At 38.3% G+C, this 16355-nt stretch overlaps 1 protein-coding gene across 3 annotated transcripts in view; it reads right to left on the reverse strand.

The window, feature by feature from the left end:
* Positions 1–1497: 1497 nt before the first annotated feature.
* MAP3K7CL (MAP3K7 C-terminal like) overlaps positions 1498–16355 on the reverse strand; it is a 30812-nt gene continuing 15954 nt past the window's right edge. For all 3 annotated transcript variants that reach the window (XM_032679327.1, XM_032679326.1, XM_032679328.1), the window contains 2 exons: positions 12591–12706; positions 1498–2688 (listed from right to left, as the gene is read on the reverse strand). In XM_032679327.1, coding sequence (XP_032535218.1) covers positions 2508–2688; positions 12591–12706 — 297 coding nt within the window. In that variant the 3' untranslated portion in view covers positions 1498–2507. The remainder of the gene's footprint in view (positions 2689–12590; positions 12707–16355) is intronic.

A 16355-nucleotide genomic window follows, 5' to 3' on the forward strand; every position in this document is an offset into this window, starting at 1 on the left:
ACTTACCTATGAATATTTTTGGAAAATTCCATTTGCTTACTGTCCTATCTTTGAATCCCATTTCTCTTACTATTTTTTCTTTTAAAAATAGTTTTAATGAAGTACTTTAATGTTTCTTCCTTGGTACTTCTATATCAGTTTTACTCATTTGAATTGTGATACCATTTCTCCAAGTAAATGCTCTCAGACACCTGAGCATCCGTGCTGGCAGGTAAATATATTGATACAAGGCTGTTATTTTTTTACTTTCACCATAACTAAAAGTAGGAGGCAAATCTGATTGCAAATAGTCATAGTCAAGATTAAATACAAATCTCTGACTTCAATTAGTTTGGGATGGTTTAAGAATTTCATATTTATCCAGGCTGGTAGCTGGACCACACCACAAATTTGGTGTCTGTACATGTATAAAAATGTTTCCTGAAGACTTCCATACTGTTCAGTACCTACAGGTAAAATATACTCTTTGGCTGCTCTCAAAGTGCGATATGTCACAAATGGGGCCCAGCTTTCCTTCTCCACCTCACTGTGGCTCTCCCTCAGGTTTTAATCCCAGTATATGATCTGTTATTATTCTGATATCTAAAGCAAAATGGCTGCACTTAAATAGAAAATTTCAAGGTGAATGCAGTTATTTTTAAGGTCTGCCATCTAATCCATTTGCATCCGAAGCCAGTCTGTTGATGAAGTAATTTTATGTACTTTTTACAGTTTTCAATGAATTCACTGAAATCACCAGACTGGATGACGTTTTCAAAGCTAGATGGAAAAACTGCTAAAATGACAAATTAATTTGAAAATGAGAACGCTTTTGTTAATACACATAAATACAGACAAAAAAAAGTACATCTTGGACTCTGCGGTGTTCTGTGCTCAAAGCAAAGCCTTGATGTCTGTTCAGGTTTCATTTCCCATCAGTGCAAAACTCAAATAAGGCTCTCCCATCATTCCCTGCCTGATATTCCAAGTGGCTTTTATTAACTATGTTTTTTTTTTCCCTCTTCAACTTTCACAAGATATAGTGAAAATTTGATCCTCAGATAACAAGAAAAGAGGAATAAACACAGTGCTGCACTGCCTGTGGAGCATCCCAGCAAGAAGCGCGTGCCTCAGGAGTGATTTCCCATCGTGTCTCCGCTCTGGCCAGGGTACAGCAGCAAGCAATGATGGGCACGGATGCTGGCACTGCCCTGATGGCTCAGGAGGAGAAATGGAAACAAGGTTGTCCTCTCCTGCAAACTCTTCCTGTTCTCCTATAGCAGTCCCAGGTGCTTGGAGCAATGCAGAGCCTGTTCTCACACATGTGCTGCAGGAACTGTGTAGGCAGTGAGCACGGAAAATAAAGGGAAACTTGTGTACTTTTTTTGTCCTCTTTGTTGTCAGGAATTGTTTTGATTAATATAAAATACCATTTTTATGATAGATTAATAATAATAAACAAAGCTAAAGTTCTGATGTATACAACGATTGAGAATATTGAGAACTTTTCTATATCCACTTTTAATGAAAAAATGAATAATGAATAGAAATAGAAGTATAACAAAGAATTTCCAGTTGAACTAGGAAAACACAGGGATAAAAAGAGCAAGTAAAACTGACATTTTACTTCCTGGTTATTTGTATATCCCCATTATTTGTATATTCTCGGTTATTTGTACATCCTGTCCCCACTTAGAGCCACTTATGTTTCAAAACAGACCAGAAAATAGGAACAAAATATCCTCACAGCACTTTTACTGACATATTCTCAGTTGAAACTACGATGAAACTATGATTCTTATATTAATTTTTCATTTCTTGCATGCCAAAAAGTACAAGAGCCAAAAGACTCTCAAATCTTTACACTTGAGGAAGGAAATTTTGATCTCAACTGTTTCCTTTTATTTTCATAACTTGCTAATTATTACTGTCAGTGCACTCATTTGAAAAAAAAATTATATTACTTCAATTTTTAATGTGCAATTTCTCAGATTTTATAAAACAATGTAAAGTTGACACGGGATAATGAAGTACAGTTTTTACCAACGAGGAGATCTGTTTTAAGATAACTTCCAAACACTTCAGGCATGAGGAAAATAATTCAAAAAAAATCTTCACCAAACTAAATTTAACATACATGTATTCCATATACTAACATTGCCCCTGCTGTATGCCTTAGTATGATCCAAATTTCCAACACAGGAACTATTTATACCATTTTCTAGTGTGTCCATATCTTCTTAAATTGGAAGAAATATGTTTAGAAAAGAAACCTGATCTACTAGAACATATAATGGGGATAGATTAACTTCAATTATGTTACTTGAAATAAAATATCCATTATATAATGGATAAAATATCCATTATATTAAGTTACTGGCTGGCAAGCATTAAATCAAATATAGACTTCTACATACTCCGTATCTGTAGTAAAGTATTATAACATATTAAACAGATCCTTATTTTAAAATCTCTTTCCAGCACAGGACCAGTCATTTATGAACTGCCTCACACAAGCTAGTTGGGAGTTATGAGGAACCCTGTCTTTTTTGATACTGTATTCTGAGCTTTTCCAGTTGCTCCACGCACTGCGTCTGGGCCAGCTTCAGTGTTCGGTTCTCCTCTGTCAGTTCTGCATATTCCTTAGCCAGCTGAGCAGCATCCATGCTTTCTTTTTCCACTTGTTCCAGCCTGGCAATCAGCTCCTTTCTAATGATTATGAAAAAAACCCCAAATATTAAAAATGGCAGTATGCAAAAATTTGTCATCAAAATTTGTCTTAGGTCAAAGGTGGACTGTAGGTTGTTAACATGGTGTTACCTCAGATCGTGTGAAACAAGGGCCTAGCAAATTAATTTGTTAGAGTCCTCTTTTTTCCATTAAAAGATGAAGCTTCCAAAATCACTGATAGGTTTGCTGTTCAGTGACCAAATCTGCAAAATGCTGGTTTCAAATATTTGTATTTAGGGCTATTCAGCCTGGAGAATAAAAGGTTTCAGGGAGACCTTAGAGGCCCTACCAGTACCAAGAGGCGCTCCAAAAGAGCTGGAGAGGGACTCTTCACAAGGGTGACAGGATAAGAGAATGGCTTTAAACTGAAAGAGAGCAGGGTTAGATTGGATATTGGAAAAAAATTCTTCCATGTGAGGATGGTGAGGCACTGCACAGGTTGCCCAGAGAAGCTGTGGCTGTGACATCCCTGGAAGTGTCCAAGGCCAGGTTGGATGGGGCTTGAGGCAACCTAGTCTAGTGGAAAGTGTCCCTGCCCATGGCAGTGGTTTGGAACTAGATGATCTTTAAGGTCCATTGCAATCCAAACCATCCTATAACTGTATAATTCTATGGTCTCTAACTTCAGTAAATGTTGAACATGTAGTTCATGGTGGTGAATCAAGTTCCTGGAGATTGCTTGCTAATACTTTACCAGAAGAATAACAATTTATTTTTCTCTCAATATCAAATATAATTGAAAGAGAGCAAAGTTTTTTGTTCAGTTAGTTAGATTTATTAGTAAATTCTGTGAAGTGCACCTGGTTTCCTTTCTCTGCTACAGATGATTCTAGTACATACTAGGCACATGAATCTGAACCACATATATTGCTTCTATAATATGTTTAGGCTCCGACCTTAGCCCTACTACTGAGGCAGAGTGATAGACCTGCAAACCTGATGCCTCCTGGTCCTCTTAAGAGCTGTGGCTTCTTCTGGATGGAGTAACACAGTGCCCTGTATTCCCAGAGCTGGCCAGGAGCTGGAGTCTCCTGTATAGTATCAATTGAAATTACCTCAGCACAAGTTAAGATAAAAGAGGTCTTAAAACACACTGAAGGCATGAGTAACTCACAGGGTTAGTGAATTACTAATTGTTCTCCACTTAAGTCATCCAGCAGGCTAGTCTGGCCTCTGGGGTTTTTTCCCTTTAAGTCAAAAAGTCACCCCTGCTACAGGAAGTCTCTTCTAAAGGGTTCTTAGTTCTTTTGATCATTCTATCTCAGAGATTAGTTAATCTTTAACGGTTCATGGCCCTGTGACTTTATTTCTCAGTCATATCAAAACAATGCTTGTAGATCACCAGTGGGAAGATGTTAGTACCTTCAAAGTGGATAGCTTTTGCTGCGGTCCTTAAAGGAGCCTTCTTGTCAGGCTAGACCTGTACTTTCAGACAGGAAATTCCTACAGATCCGGAATTCTATTCCCACAGGTCAAAGTATTCATGAAAAGATAACATTTCTGTATTTGCTGATCACTTACGCTGTTTGAAGCCACAAAGCTACCACTTACAGCAGCAAAAGTGTAAGCACATGGGTTTTGAAAAGCACTTCTGTCTGGGCTTCTTTTAGGATCAGTTTGACCTTCCTCTGTCTTTACTGCAGCTTTCAGTGATAGCAGAGTTTGCCCATGGTTTACAGTCACAGTTAGTTAAGTTCAAGGATTCACAAAGTTAGAAGAGATTCTTGACACAGCCATTTCTCTCAAATGTGCTTCCCATTGAAAAAAAAAAGAGAGTTAGCAGCCATTACAGAAATTTTAAATCATCCTAAAGAGGCAGTATATGGGCATCCTTCTACAGCTAAATATGTTGGCTTTGTTTTATACCGCTGAGGTAATGAAGAGCAGCTATGCTGCAGCAAAGCCTCCTTCTCTTTCCTTTCACCGGGTGAAAGGTGTGTTCAATCAAGCCTTTGAGGGAAAACATCAAGAGCCTATTTTAGCTCAGCAAAATTCTGTTTATATTTGTCACAAAATAGTCATAAATTTTTTAGAAGCCGCAAGCCATTAACAGGTTTATTTCTCTTTGGTTGGGCCATGATAGATCAACCAATTTTCAAAGGGGCCAAGATGATTTTGCTAGACAGCTCCTATTAATGGGACAGAGACCATGGAGGAGTATTTTAGAGAGTGAAAAATGCATTTAGGGACAATGAGGTTTTACAAGTCTTTAATCACTGGAGCCTCTCAAGGGCCTCCTATGGAAGACTTTTGTTTCTGGAGACTAAGAGAGAGTGTCAGCAATATTTCTTTGCAATTATTCTCTGGTGCAGTGCTAGACTGAAGGATTAAATTAAGCTCTTTCAGATTATAGACTGTTAAAACAGAAGTGTCCAAAGAAATTAATTCAGAATCATTCTTCCTTACTTTTCATACACTTATGAGCTTCTTAAAAGGAGATGCAGTGAACACACTAATAAATAATCAGCATCTTCAAAGCAGACAAATCTTTTCTGCGGAGACTTTTAGTACTTGAAAAAGAATGGTACTAACTACTCTATTTGAACTGGAGCCAGGAGTGGCACAGACAGACAATGTGTGAACTTGGACAACCCTGTTAATGAATGTCAGTCCTGATTTGATAAGACGAGACTTTGTGCAGGCATGGCATTCATGCTGCTTTTCAGTAATATTCAAGCAACACAGATAACTTTTTCCCCTGTGGGATTTACCTTTGCTATTAAACAAATTATAAATGTGCTAAAATAAAAATATACTCATTGCTGTAGTCCATACTCTAGGACCTCCCTCATAGAAAGCAGTTTCCTTGCACTGATTCTGTGATCCAGTAGTACTGTGTGGGCAGAAAAGGGCAATTCAACCATCTTTCCTGTATTTTCTGTTTATGACAGTATCTCCAGTTGTCTCCCAGTACGTTGGAGGCAAATAGCTGTCCAAATAACTAATTTCCAGTAAATTACCAAGTAGCTACTTCTGTGGCTCCCTGTGTGTACGGCTGTACATATGTGTTACCCATGAGATTGTGCTGGAAGTCTGATAGATGCTAAAGGCTGGATATTAGAAAAAGGTTCTTCACCCAGAGGGTGGTTGAGTGCTGGAAGAGGCTCCCCAAGAAAGCGGTCACAGCACCAAGCCTGACAGAGTTCAAGAACAATACTCTCAGGCACATGGTGTGACTCTTGGGGATGGTCCTGTGCAGGGCCAGGTGTTGGACTCAGTGATCCTCATGGGTCCCTTCCAGCTCAGCCTATTCTGTGATTCTGTGGTAAAATTGCCCACTTCTGCATGACAGCAGAACCTACTTATTCCCTTCCCATCAGGATCAACACCTGTTTACAGGGTAGGGTGATGTTTCAGGCAAATACTGTCAGCCTGCCACAGAACTAAAATTAGAGTACCGGGGAATTGCTAAATGTTATGAATGGTGCAGCTTATGAAGCTCACAAAAGGATGAAGACAGTAATATTTTCTTCTGATCTAATCCGGGACTTGAACTTAGCTTCCAGAGGTTAAAGAACACCATACTAAGCTCTTGCACCATGTAGCCTTTGTTATGGATGCTTAATAAATAGGTCTAGCACTGTGTAATCTGTGTTTTCTGTTAATGGCTATCCCAAGTTTAAATATTAACAGCATTGATAAGCTATTTTCTAAACTAGTGCTGAGGTACTCAAAGCTTTGAGACAATCTGTAATGTACACTCTAAATGTTCTTTTTTGGGGAGGGATTTGTGAGGGAAGGGAGCCTGCCAGAGCAGGAAAAAAACACAGCATGGTCTTAGGGAAATTATTTCTCTTGGCCTTAATGACTGACCATGCAGACAACAGAGCTCCTTAACACTAATATTCACAATGAATAAATACCAAGAAAAGTGACAGACTAAGCAGATAAATCTGTCTAAAGATGAATATATTTAAAGATGGACTGGACACAAGGAAAACAGCTTCCAGAGTACAAAGAGTCAGATTTGTCTTTCCCCAGTTGTGAACAATATGTTCAGGATCATGCATCTGTGGCACCACACATTTCTTCACAGCTAACATGTGTCTGTGTTCTGGTGGCCATAAGATCATCTTCATTTCTCACATTTGACATGGCTTTCACATTAGGAGGAATCGTGAGACCCTGTAAGGTAATCGCTGTCTGAGAAGACTGTCCTTGTGTGTTTAAAGCCTACTAATTGATTTTTAAAACAATGAGACAGCCTGTTTTAATGTAAATGAAAATATATCCAGATGCCAACACATAGAATCATAGAATCAGATAATGGTTTGGTTTGGAAGGGACCTTAAAGATCATCTAGTTCCAACACCCCTGCCGTGGGCAGGGACACCTTCCACAAGACCTGGAAGTCTCTCTTTGTATTAGAAAAGCTGTAATTTAATTTCCACTATTTGGCAAGTAACATATATTTTGCATACACATGATGATGAAAAATCAGGTCTAGAATGGGAAAATTATTGAGCTGAAAGGTTGCCTTTGAGGTTTATGCTAATCTTTTTCTGCAGTACTTGGAAGTCTGAAGACTACTTGTCTTAGCAATGTTGCAAAGACAGTCTGGAAATAGTGTATACCTGGAGAAACCATCTGGGCTGGAAACCTTAGAACAGTCTTATGGTCATGAGAGCATGCTAAAGCATATGGAAAGCTTCCACAAAATTAAGCAGACATCTCCACTGCATGTCATTTGCCAAGAAGGACAATGGCATCCTGGCCTGTATCAGCAATAGTGTAGCCAGCAGGACCAGGGCAGTGATTGTCCCCCTGTACCTGGCACTGGTTAGGCCAACCCTTGAATCCTGCATTCTTTCAGTTCTGGGCCACTCACTGCAAGAATGACATTGTGGTGCTGGAGGTGTCCGGAGAAGGGCAATGGAGCTGGGGAAGGGTCTGGAGCACAAGTCTTGTAACTGCAGCAGCTGAAGGAGCTGGGGGTGTTTAACCTGAAGAAAAGGAGGCTCAGGGGAGATCTTCATGCTTTCTACAACTACCTGAAATGAGATTGTAGCCAGAGGGAGGTCAGACTCTTCTGCCAGGTAACAAGGATGAGAGGAAATGGCCTCAAATTGTGCCAGGGGAAGTTAAGATTAGATTTTAGGAAAAACTTTTTCTGGAAAGGGTTGTCAAGCACAGGAATGGGCTGTTCAGGGAAGTGCTGGAGTTTAACACCTGGAGGTGTTAAAAAAACATGTAGATGTGGCACTTGAGGACATAGTTTTATGGTGAACATGGTGGTGGTGCTGGATTGATGGTTAGACTTGATGATACTAAAGGTCTTTTCCAACCTTAATGATTCTATGATTCTATGTCTACTGTGACATGTGCAAAAGAAGAAAAGAAATCATATCCATGGCAAAGAGAAGGAGTGAACCTAAACCAGGTGGTGATCAAATGATATTTTCTGAAGAGTTATATTAGAATTGTCTGGGGGAGGAAAAAGCGATAACCAGCCAGTGCTAAGAATATAAGATACAGCTAGCAACCATGGCAACTCTAATATTTAACTACATAATCCAGAGTCATTATCTAGTAATAGCAATATAACAAGTGCTCAAAATAACCAACCATCCCACCCCTTTCACCCAAACTTAGATACCCCAAAACATCTGTTATGGAAATACATGTGTGTTTCTGGAACATAAATTAAATTACATTCTGTGCCCTAAATGTGGTGTGCTCTCGCTTCCACACCCTTTTCTTTATTTTCAATCATGTCTCCCATTCCACAGTGATTTTTTCCCTTGTACTACATATTGCTGGCATAAATGGGAAGAGTTTGAGTGAAGAGAGCAAACAAAGCTATGATTATATTAGCAAAAAAAATCTACTCAGTCTTCTTCTAAATTCTTTCACTTTCTTCCTTCCTTTTTTGGTCTTCTTCTTGAGTAACTTCTTTTACCCTTCATTTGCTTTTTTCCTTTTATTTTCCCTTTTTTGAAACTGCAGCCTCTCTTTCTCTTTCACATTTCCTCTCTTCCTGTGAAATAGTTGTCATCTTCTCTCCCACTCCCAGCCTAGTATATTCTTTCACTATCTACATTGCATACAAGAGAAAGGGCAAATAAATTCTGTTCTTGCCTTGATGAAAAGCAACCCTCCTCACACCAATGACTTTTTATACTTTGGCCATACCTGATGCTCACAATTCAGTGAGAGAAAAGTCAAGCTAAGCCTTTGAAAAGTTGTAAAAGATTAAATGGTTTTGACTCTTTTAAAACAATGTTTTTCAATTTTCTATTTCTTAAAGATACCTCCTTTAGAAATATACCTGCATATGTTATTCCATGTATAAAGGTGACACTGAAGTTTGGAGGCTGGAACAAAAATTGTTCAAAGTAGAATTAACTTAATTACATTTCTTTTTACTAAAAAGCTCTAATACTACTATGGATATTTATGCCAGGTTAGCTTAACATTATTTCTTCCTCTTAGCCAACAAATAGAAAATATTTGCTCAATCCATTGTCTCTTTTCTTTCCTGTCAGTCATAGCCTTCAGTATTCTGTGTGCACAGTGTTCTGTCAGTAGGCACCACAGATGCAGACACTGCCAGGTGGGATTTGCCATTGTAATGACACAGGCGAGTTATCTGTGGAGAGAAGTTGGGAGCACTGGCAGGGGTGTCATCCAACAGAATTTTGGTTGCATTTGGCAAAAATGTACAGTGAACAACACTATAAAGTTGTTTGTTCCCATTAAAAGGGATGAAACTCAATCATTTTATCAAAATAGTATTTAAGAGAAATAGGCAATAGATAACAGGTGCATTAGGCACCTGTGGGTCTTTATTTCCATACATTCAAATTCAAACGTAGAAGAAGACACCCACAACAGGGGCAAATTTCAAAAAAGCTGCAAACACCATCTTTTCAGTTTGAATTAGATTTGATTGAATTGATTAGAACTGCTTTTGAGGCTCCAAGCTTGTCCATCTCATCAGACTTTTTAGAAAAGTCAAAGCGTCCATTCTAAGAATGGAATACTCAACTCTTCCAGTGGTGGGGCAACCAGAGCCTCGCTGGGCAATTTGTGCCAGTGCCTCAACACCCTCACAAGGGAAGAATTTCTTCCTACTGTCTAATCTAAACCTATCCTCTGTCAGTTTAAAGCCATTCTCCCTTGTCCTATCTCTACATATCCTTTTAAATAGTCTCTCTCCATCTTTCTTGTAGGCTCCCCTCAGGTACTGAAATGCTGCAATTACAAGTGTGCTCAGGTTTGTAAGCTTACGTGTGTGTAAAAGTATATGTTTCCTAATAACTTTCTAATCCCCCTTCCAGTTTTAACCAAGCTTCATGCAGTTAAGAGGTCCCAGTTAGTTTCTGGAAGGTTTAATAAAAACAGACTACTACAGAAAGGATTGTTACCGCAATGGGGAAAGGCAGTCTCATGAGACCTGCTCCAAAATACTACAAAATGGAGAATCTACCTGGAGGGAGAAGCTACAAACAGTTCACATTTGGAGAAAAAAAAATCTTCAGTTGGCACTTGCAGCTTGTTAAACCTCAAAATCAAGCAACCAGTGCACCAACCTGTAGGAAATTAAACATCTTTGATCCCAGTGCTCTAGGATCACTTCTTAACATGGGCAATGGTGAAAGGTGCTGCACTGATATTTGTGATGTTTAGGCATCTCACAGCTATACAGCATGTGAACACAAGTCCACAAATATGTAATTGGAAGGCACATAAGAATCACAGTAATATAATTCCATTTGTTGCCTTATTCAGCCACTCAACATATGTCTACTGGGGCACAGAATCCACAGAACAGGTTCGGCAAAGGTAGCAGTGGTGGAAGCATCCTGACATTGTTCTGCTGTTGACATCCACTGGTGAAATGAAACAAAATGCCAGCCTGAAGCCCATTAATTCATCCAGGGTAACCACTGCAGAGAGGATGACATCTGGGCTCAGAAGCTGATTAGGACACTTGTGAGCTCTGGTAAACAATTTTGTGCATGTACCTGCCCTTCTCAAGAAGCAAAGTATTTCTAATTCAGCAAGTACCACAGACTCCATAGATCAAAAGATTGCATTCAAACAGGATATTTTTTTCACTTAAGAAAGTACAATAATAATAATATAAATGTCTATGGTTATTATAATAATAATATAAATGTCTAGTTTTTAGAGGCTCCAAGCATACTTCATAAATAGGCATAACTGATTCGGGGATGTGTCAGTAATAATAATGGATTTATATCAGTAGACTCTAAAATCCAAATGATCCAAATGGTCTAAGGTTACCTTTTGGGTTTATACATCTAAAGTCAAGTACTTAAATGACCATTTAATATTTTATATTCTATTTGGATTTTCAGAATAGAAAAAGACACATGGGTTTCCACTGAATTCGCTTGATTACTAAATACGTATGTAAGCAGCTTATATTAGACAACCAAATCTGACAAATCATTGCAAAATTATTTGAATTAATTATCTTTTCCTCATCTTTCCAAACACACCAATTACATTTGATGGGTCATGTTCAATGGATGATGAATCAAATGCAAACACTGCATTTTGATGCATTTTTCCATGCAGGGACAGTGTAGTGTTAATCTCTTCTGGCTATTTTTTTCTTGTCTTTTAACTTTTGTGTCAGTTTGTCAGAACCTGAGTGCCACACAGATCCTACAGTGGAAGGGAATTTGTAGTGGGAAACCTCAAGTAGCTCTGACACGTTAAGCCAAATGTAACTATATTGTGTCTGTAGCCATCAACCCTGATAAAGACATCTCACTTTCTTACCCTGAATAGTTTGGATTCAGGGAGTTCTTTGGCTATCTTGTAAGAATACAGGATTTCAACAGTTTCCCTCCCATCAGCTTGATTCCCATGGATGCAAACTTGGCTGAACTTCAAAGTCAGCTGGGTAGGGATTTCACTACTCACCCTCTTTCATCTCTCTGAATTTCTTTTTCAGGTTTCTTGTGGAAAGGGACTGAGACCCATAGAGTGCACTTTGCCATTTAATAGTCATGCAAAAGATGACAGGGCTGTGAGTACAGGCCACAGACAAGAAAAAATGTCTCCAGCTTATGCACTTTGCATACAAACACCTAAAATGCCAATGTGCATTGAGCCAATGTATACAGAAACAGTGCAACTCACAGAAACACGTTTACCAACACTGTCAAGCACTCCAAGCCTGAGGATCTGTTACATTCGTCATTAAAATGTATAATGTTAAATTGAAAAAAAAATTCTCTAACATTAAAAAGGAGACTTACACCAGTTGAACTGGACTGTTATGTGACCTGGAATCTGTCAGTGAAGGTTTTAAGGGACGTACACATAGGTTAGGGTCCAGAACTATGACAGCTCTTAGTGGGTCCAGTTGATCCTATGGAGCAATGGCTGTGACTGTCAGGCAGAGGTATGGAACAGAATCATAGAGTCAAAAGAATGATAGAATGGTTTGGGTTGAAGGGACCCGAAAGATCATCCAGTTACAACCCCCTTGCCACGGGCAGGGACAACTTCTACTAAACCAGCTTGTTCAGAGCCCCATCCAACATGATCTTGAACACTTCCAGGGATGGGGCAACCTGTGGCAGTGCCTCATTACCCTCATAGGGAAGAATTTTTTCCTAATATCCCATGCTCCTAATACCCTAACCTTGACCTCTGTCAGTTTAAAGCCATTCTCCCTTTTCCTATCTCTTGTAAATAGTCTATCTCCATCTTTCTTATAAGCTCCCTTCAGGTACTGGAAGGCTGCAGTTAAAAGGTGTGTGTGTATATAAGTATATACATATCTGAGCATATATGTATATGAGTTTAAGGTCAGAAAATATTATGTGAAAACCTCATGTTTAAAACAGGATTTTACAAAGAGATTATACAACAGTATATCCTTTGGGAAATTTACTCACTTTCTTTCTTCCAGCAGAGCAATTTCTTTCTTGACTTCATGGTACTCTTCTGCTATTTTGCAGTGCTGTTTATACACCTGCATAGATTCCTTAGACTCGTGACAAGGAGGCAGAGGCTTTAAGAAAAGGAAGAAGAAAAAAAATACACTGTTTTAGAATGAAATATTAGTTCAAAAATACATACTTTAAAGATAAAATATTTATCTTAATTCCTGTGAGAATTTTTTCCCCTAACTGCAGGATATTGCCAACTATTCCTAGTGACGGCCTTTCACGGAAGGAAAAAAACCCAAAACGATCCCACTTCCCTGCATAAGAATATGTGTAAACCTTCAAATCTTGTAACAATTTTCAGAACTCTCCTTGTCAGTTTTGCAAAGTGTTCCTAAAGATTGATCAGAGAAAGATTTCTCCCTTACATCCCTCTTTTTCAGCTGCAGTGATACATGAATGCTAAAGCTGATGCATTGGTCAGACCCATAACACACAGGAGCGTCTTTTCACTGCAGAAACTACAGCTCTGAGCAGAAGGAGATTTTGAGTGCAAACAAGCTCCTGTTCTCCAGTTCTGCAAGATGAGAACAAAACACATGAAAAGACGTAGGCTAAATGCTCTTTTTATTCCTAAATGCAATGCTTATTCCAGTTTATTCCTAAATAGGACAGGGCTGTGAATTGGGACGCTGGGGTTGATTCTGCTGGACTCAACAGGAGTTAGTCTGCTGACTCCAGTGCAGCCAAGATTTTATGATGGGTTCTATCCCAGCAATATCTCAAGCTGTAAACAGCTTGCTCAAGATAGTACAATTTCTCTACATCTCTATTTCCTGTAGAAGAAGGGCATATGTTTACTTAGTAAAATGATTATGAGAGTTAAATCAGCTTATTTGCAAAGTGTTTTACATTTCCATGTAAAGCACAGGTGAGATTGAGCATAGAAGGATGATGGCAATTAAAAAAAGAAAAATCAGGTTAAGAAAGAGACATATTGAAGACAAAGGCATTATACCTCCTATCCTAAGTACTGACATCATTGTCACAAAACTTTAACTTTTTTCTAATGCGCACTGAATGTAATAAATATGGCAAATAAACCCACTCAGGGCTAGAACTCCTCTTGAAAATTTCAGTTGAGACCTTGAAAATACATTTTTGGTTAAATGTAGGTACTTTTTGTTCCTTAAAAAGAAAACTGCTTAATTCAGGCTTATCACATTTTGGCTATAACACTTTCAGGAAGTACTTCTAAGTTATTAGCCATGAATCTGTTGACTGTAAATGAACTCCAAATAGCATCCTTGAGCCACCTGTTTGAAGCAAAAGGAAACACTTAAAATAGTTCCTTTACTGCCCAGTTAAAGAGCATCCAATTGCCTTTCACAATATAAGTAGATTATTTTACATTTCTTGCTGTCCTACTTTGACTCTTCTCTGTAGCATAATATTCCTTTAATGACATTTTATTAGGAAAAGAAGAGCACAAGTCATCAGACTTTTCCTATTTATGATCTTCTAATCCTTCTTTTTAATCTAAACTAAATTTAAAATTCAGAGACAAAGATTGAAAATACTTTTATCCAGGAGACAGGGTAAGTTGGTTCAGATGTAACCTAATGCACAGATGTAGGTAATGTAAGGATCTTATGAGTACTTTTAGACAGTATGTGATTCCTCACTGAAATTTTAACACAGACACTCATTTCCCATGTTCTAAATGCAAAAATGCCGCAGAAGAATTGTTTCACAGTACATTCTCTCTGATCTTGGAGATTTCTGGAACCTGGGGAAAGGGCAGCCCATCACTTGATGAATCTAATCCCTAGGAAAGGGCTTTTAATTGCATTTCAATGTGGATGAGCAATAGCACCATTCATACAGCCACCCAAATAATAAGCATAAATTTAACAAGACAGAATATAGAAGTCTCAGTGCTCTAATCCAAGAATGCAAGGATGAGCCAAAGTAGCATCTCTGGTATCTGCCAGAGATCAGCCATCAACAAATGCATCACAATAAAACAATTTTGGACGGTACCAAAAGGAAAGTCCCCAAAGAGTGATACTTCAAAAGAAAATCCAACCAAACCAAACCAACAGAAAATCACCTTGGATTTGCTTCCAACTTAGTTTCTGCTAATCTAGCTGGTTTAAACAGTTTAAAAATTAAAACAGTGTTCAGCTTCTATATTCCAGCTTCCCACTCAAAAGATATATATAGAGAGCTAAAAATTATCCAGTCATGCTGAAACTTAGTATCTAAGTTTCACTTAGAACCAGTTGCTGATTTACAACCCCCTTCCTACCATTGTCCTCTTCAGTGACATTTTTTCTTACAATGATATTTTAGCACTTTAAATAAACTTACAACAAATAATACAATTGGTTTACTAATGTTCTGTTCATACAATTCTTTTCAATCTTTTCTGATGGTATTAAGCACTATATAAAGAACTTCTTTAGTGCATTTTTCTTTAAAACATAAATTTGATTATGTTTTCATATGACTAGGTAGAATTATATAATTGAATCATATAATACAATGGTTTGGGTTGGAAGGGACCTTAAAGATCATCCAGTTCCAATCCCCTGCCATGGGCAGGGACACCTTCCACTAGACCAGGTTGCCTCAAGTGCCATCCAACTTGTAACTTCCAGGGATGGGGAAGCCAGAACTGGACAACTTACCTTGCTCTTTTGCAATTTGGAAATTTCTAAGAAAGGATTTGGTGATAGTATTTGGTGATAGATGTCTGTGAGTAATTTCTGGCCAGTAGCATATTAAACTGGCTAATGCATTCATTATTTAACAAACATCTCTATTGCAATCACATGAAAAGGAGAGATACAACTCTCCATCCACCTAGAACGACTTTTTTGAATGCATGAGGCCAGACCATGGAGAGTGTTGCAGATGCTACTCTGATGGTATTCCCTGAGGTTTGTATACTATTTTTTTGGTGAGAGTTGGCTACTTTATCCAGGTAACTAATTTCAACAGGCCTTATTAAAGTGCAGTTTGCAGTATGTACTTTTTTTCACTCAGAAGCAAACAGCCATACTTTAATTTCTTCTTAGGACAGGCCAAGCTTGACACTTCATGAAGTACCTTCCCTGTCCATAAATTAATACACTTAAAAGCATACCTGCTAGACAAGTCAAAAAACATCCCTGCCAAAGAGGGTTACATTTAATGGCAACAGTTGCTACTTTTAATCCTGTTTATTTCAGGCTTCAGTGTCATCCACCCTCATTTTTCTGTGCTGGCAAGATATGCACATGCAGCATCTCTGATTTTGTTCACAAAGTTAGCACAAAAGCTGCAGCTTTAAGTTATACTAGTGATCTATCCTATTATGCCTGATTTTCAACAAGGTCTGATTTTTCCTTTGTTGAATAACTTGCTGTAACATTGAGAAATGGTCTACAGGATCCAGCAAGTAGACATTAAGAGATCTTTTAGAGACTATTCTATAACTGCACATATGTATGTACAACTTTATAAGACATATAAACTGTTCATTTAGACTTTTGTTCGGAATCCAGATATGAAAGATATTGGAAGATGACGTGCAAATGCCATTCATGAAGAAATAGAAAGAGTGGTTCTGCAGGCTTCTTAGGGCAGGTTGAAGGAGCTGTTCTAAATAAAATCTTTGCTGGGAGACACAGAATGACAGTTTTCAGGTTTAGGGTTTTTTTTGCTTCACTCACATAACAAGGTATGTTTTGCCCTGCCATGTGAATATCAGCATTCAATATCCACAAA

This window comes from Chiroxiphia lanceolata, chromosome 2, assembly GCF_009829145.1.
Source record: "Chiroxiphia lanceolata isolate bChiLan1 chromosome 2, bChiLan1.pri, whole genome shotgun sequence".
Classification (NCBI taxonomy): Eukaryota; Metazoa; Chordata; class Aves; order Passeriformes; family Pipridae; genus Chiroxiphia; species Chiroxiphia lanceolata.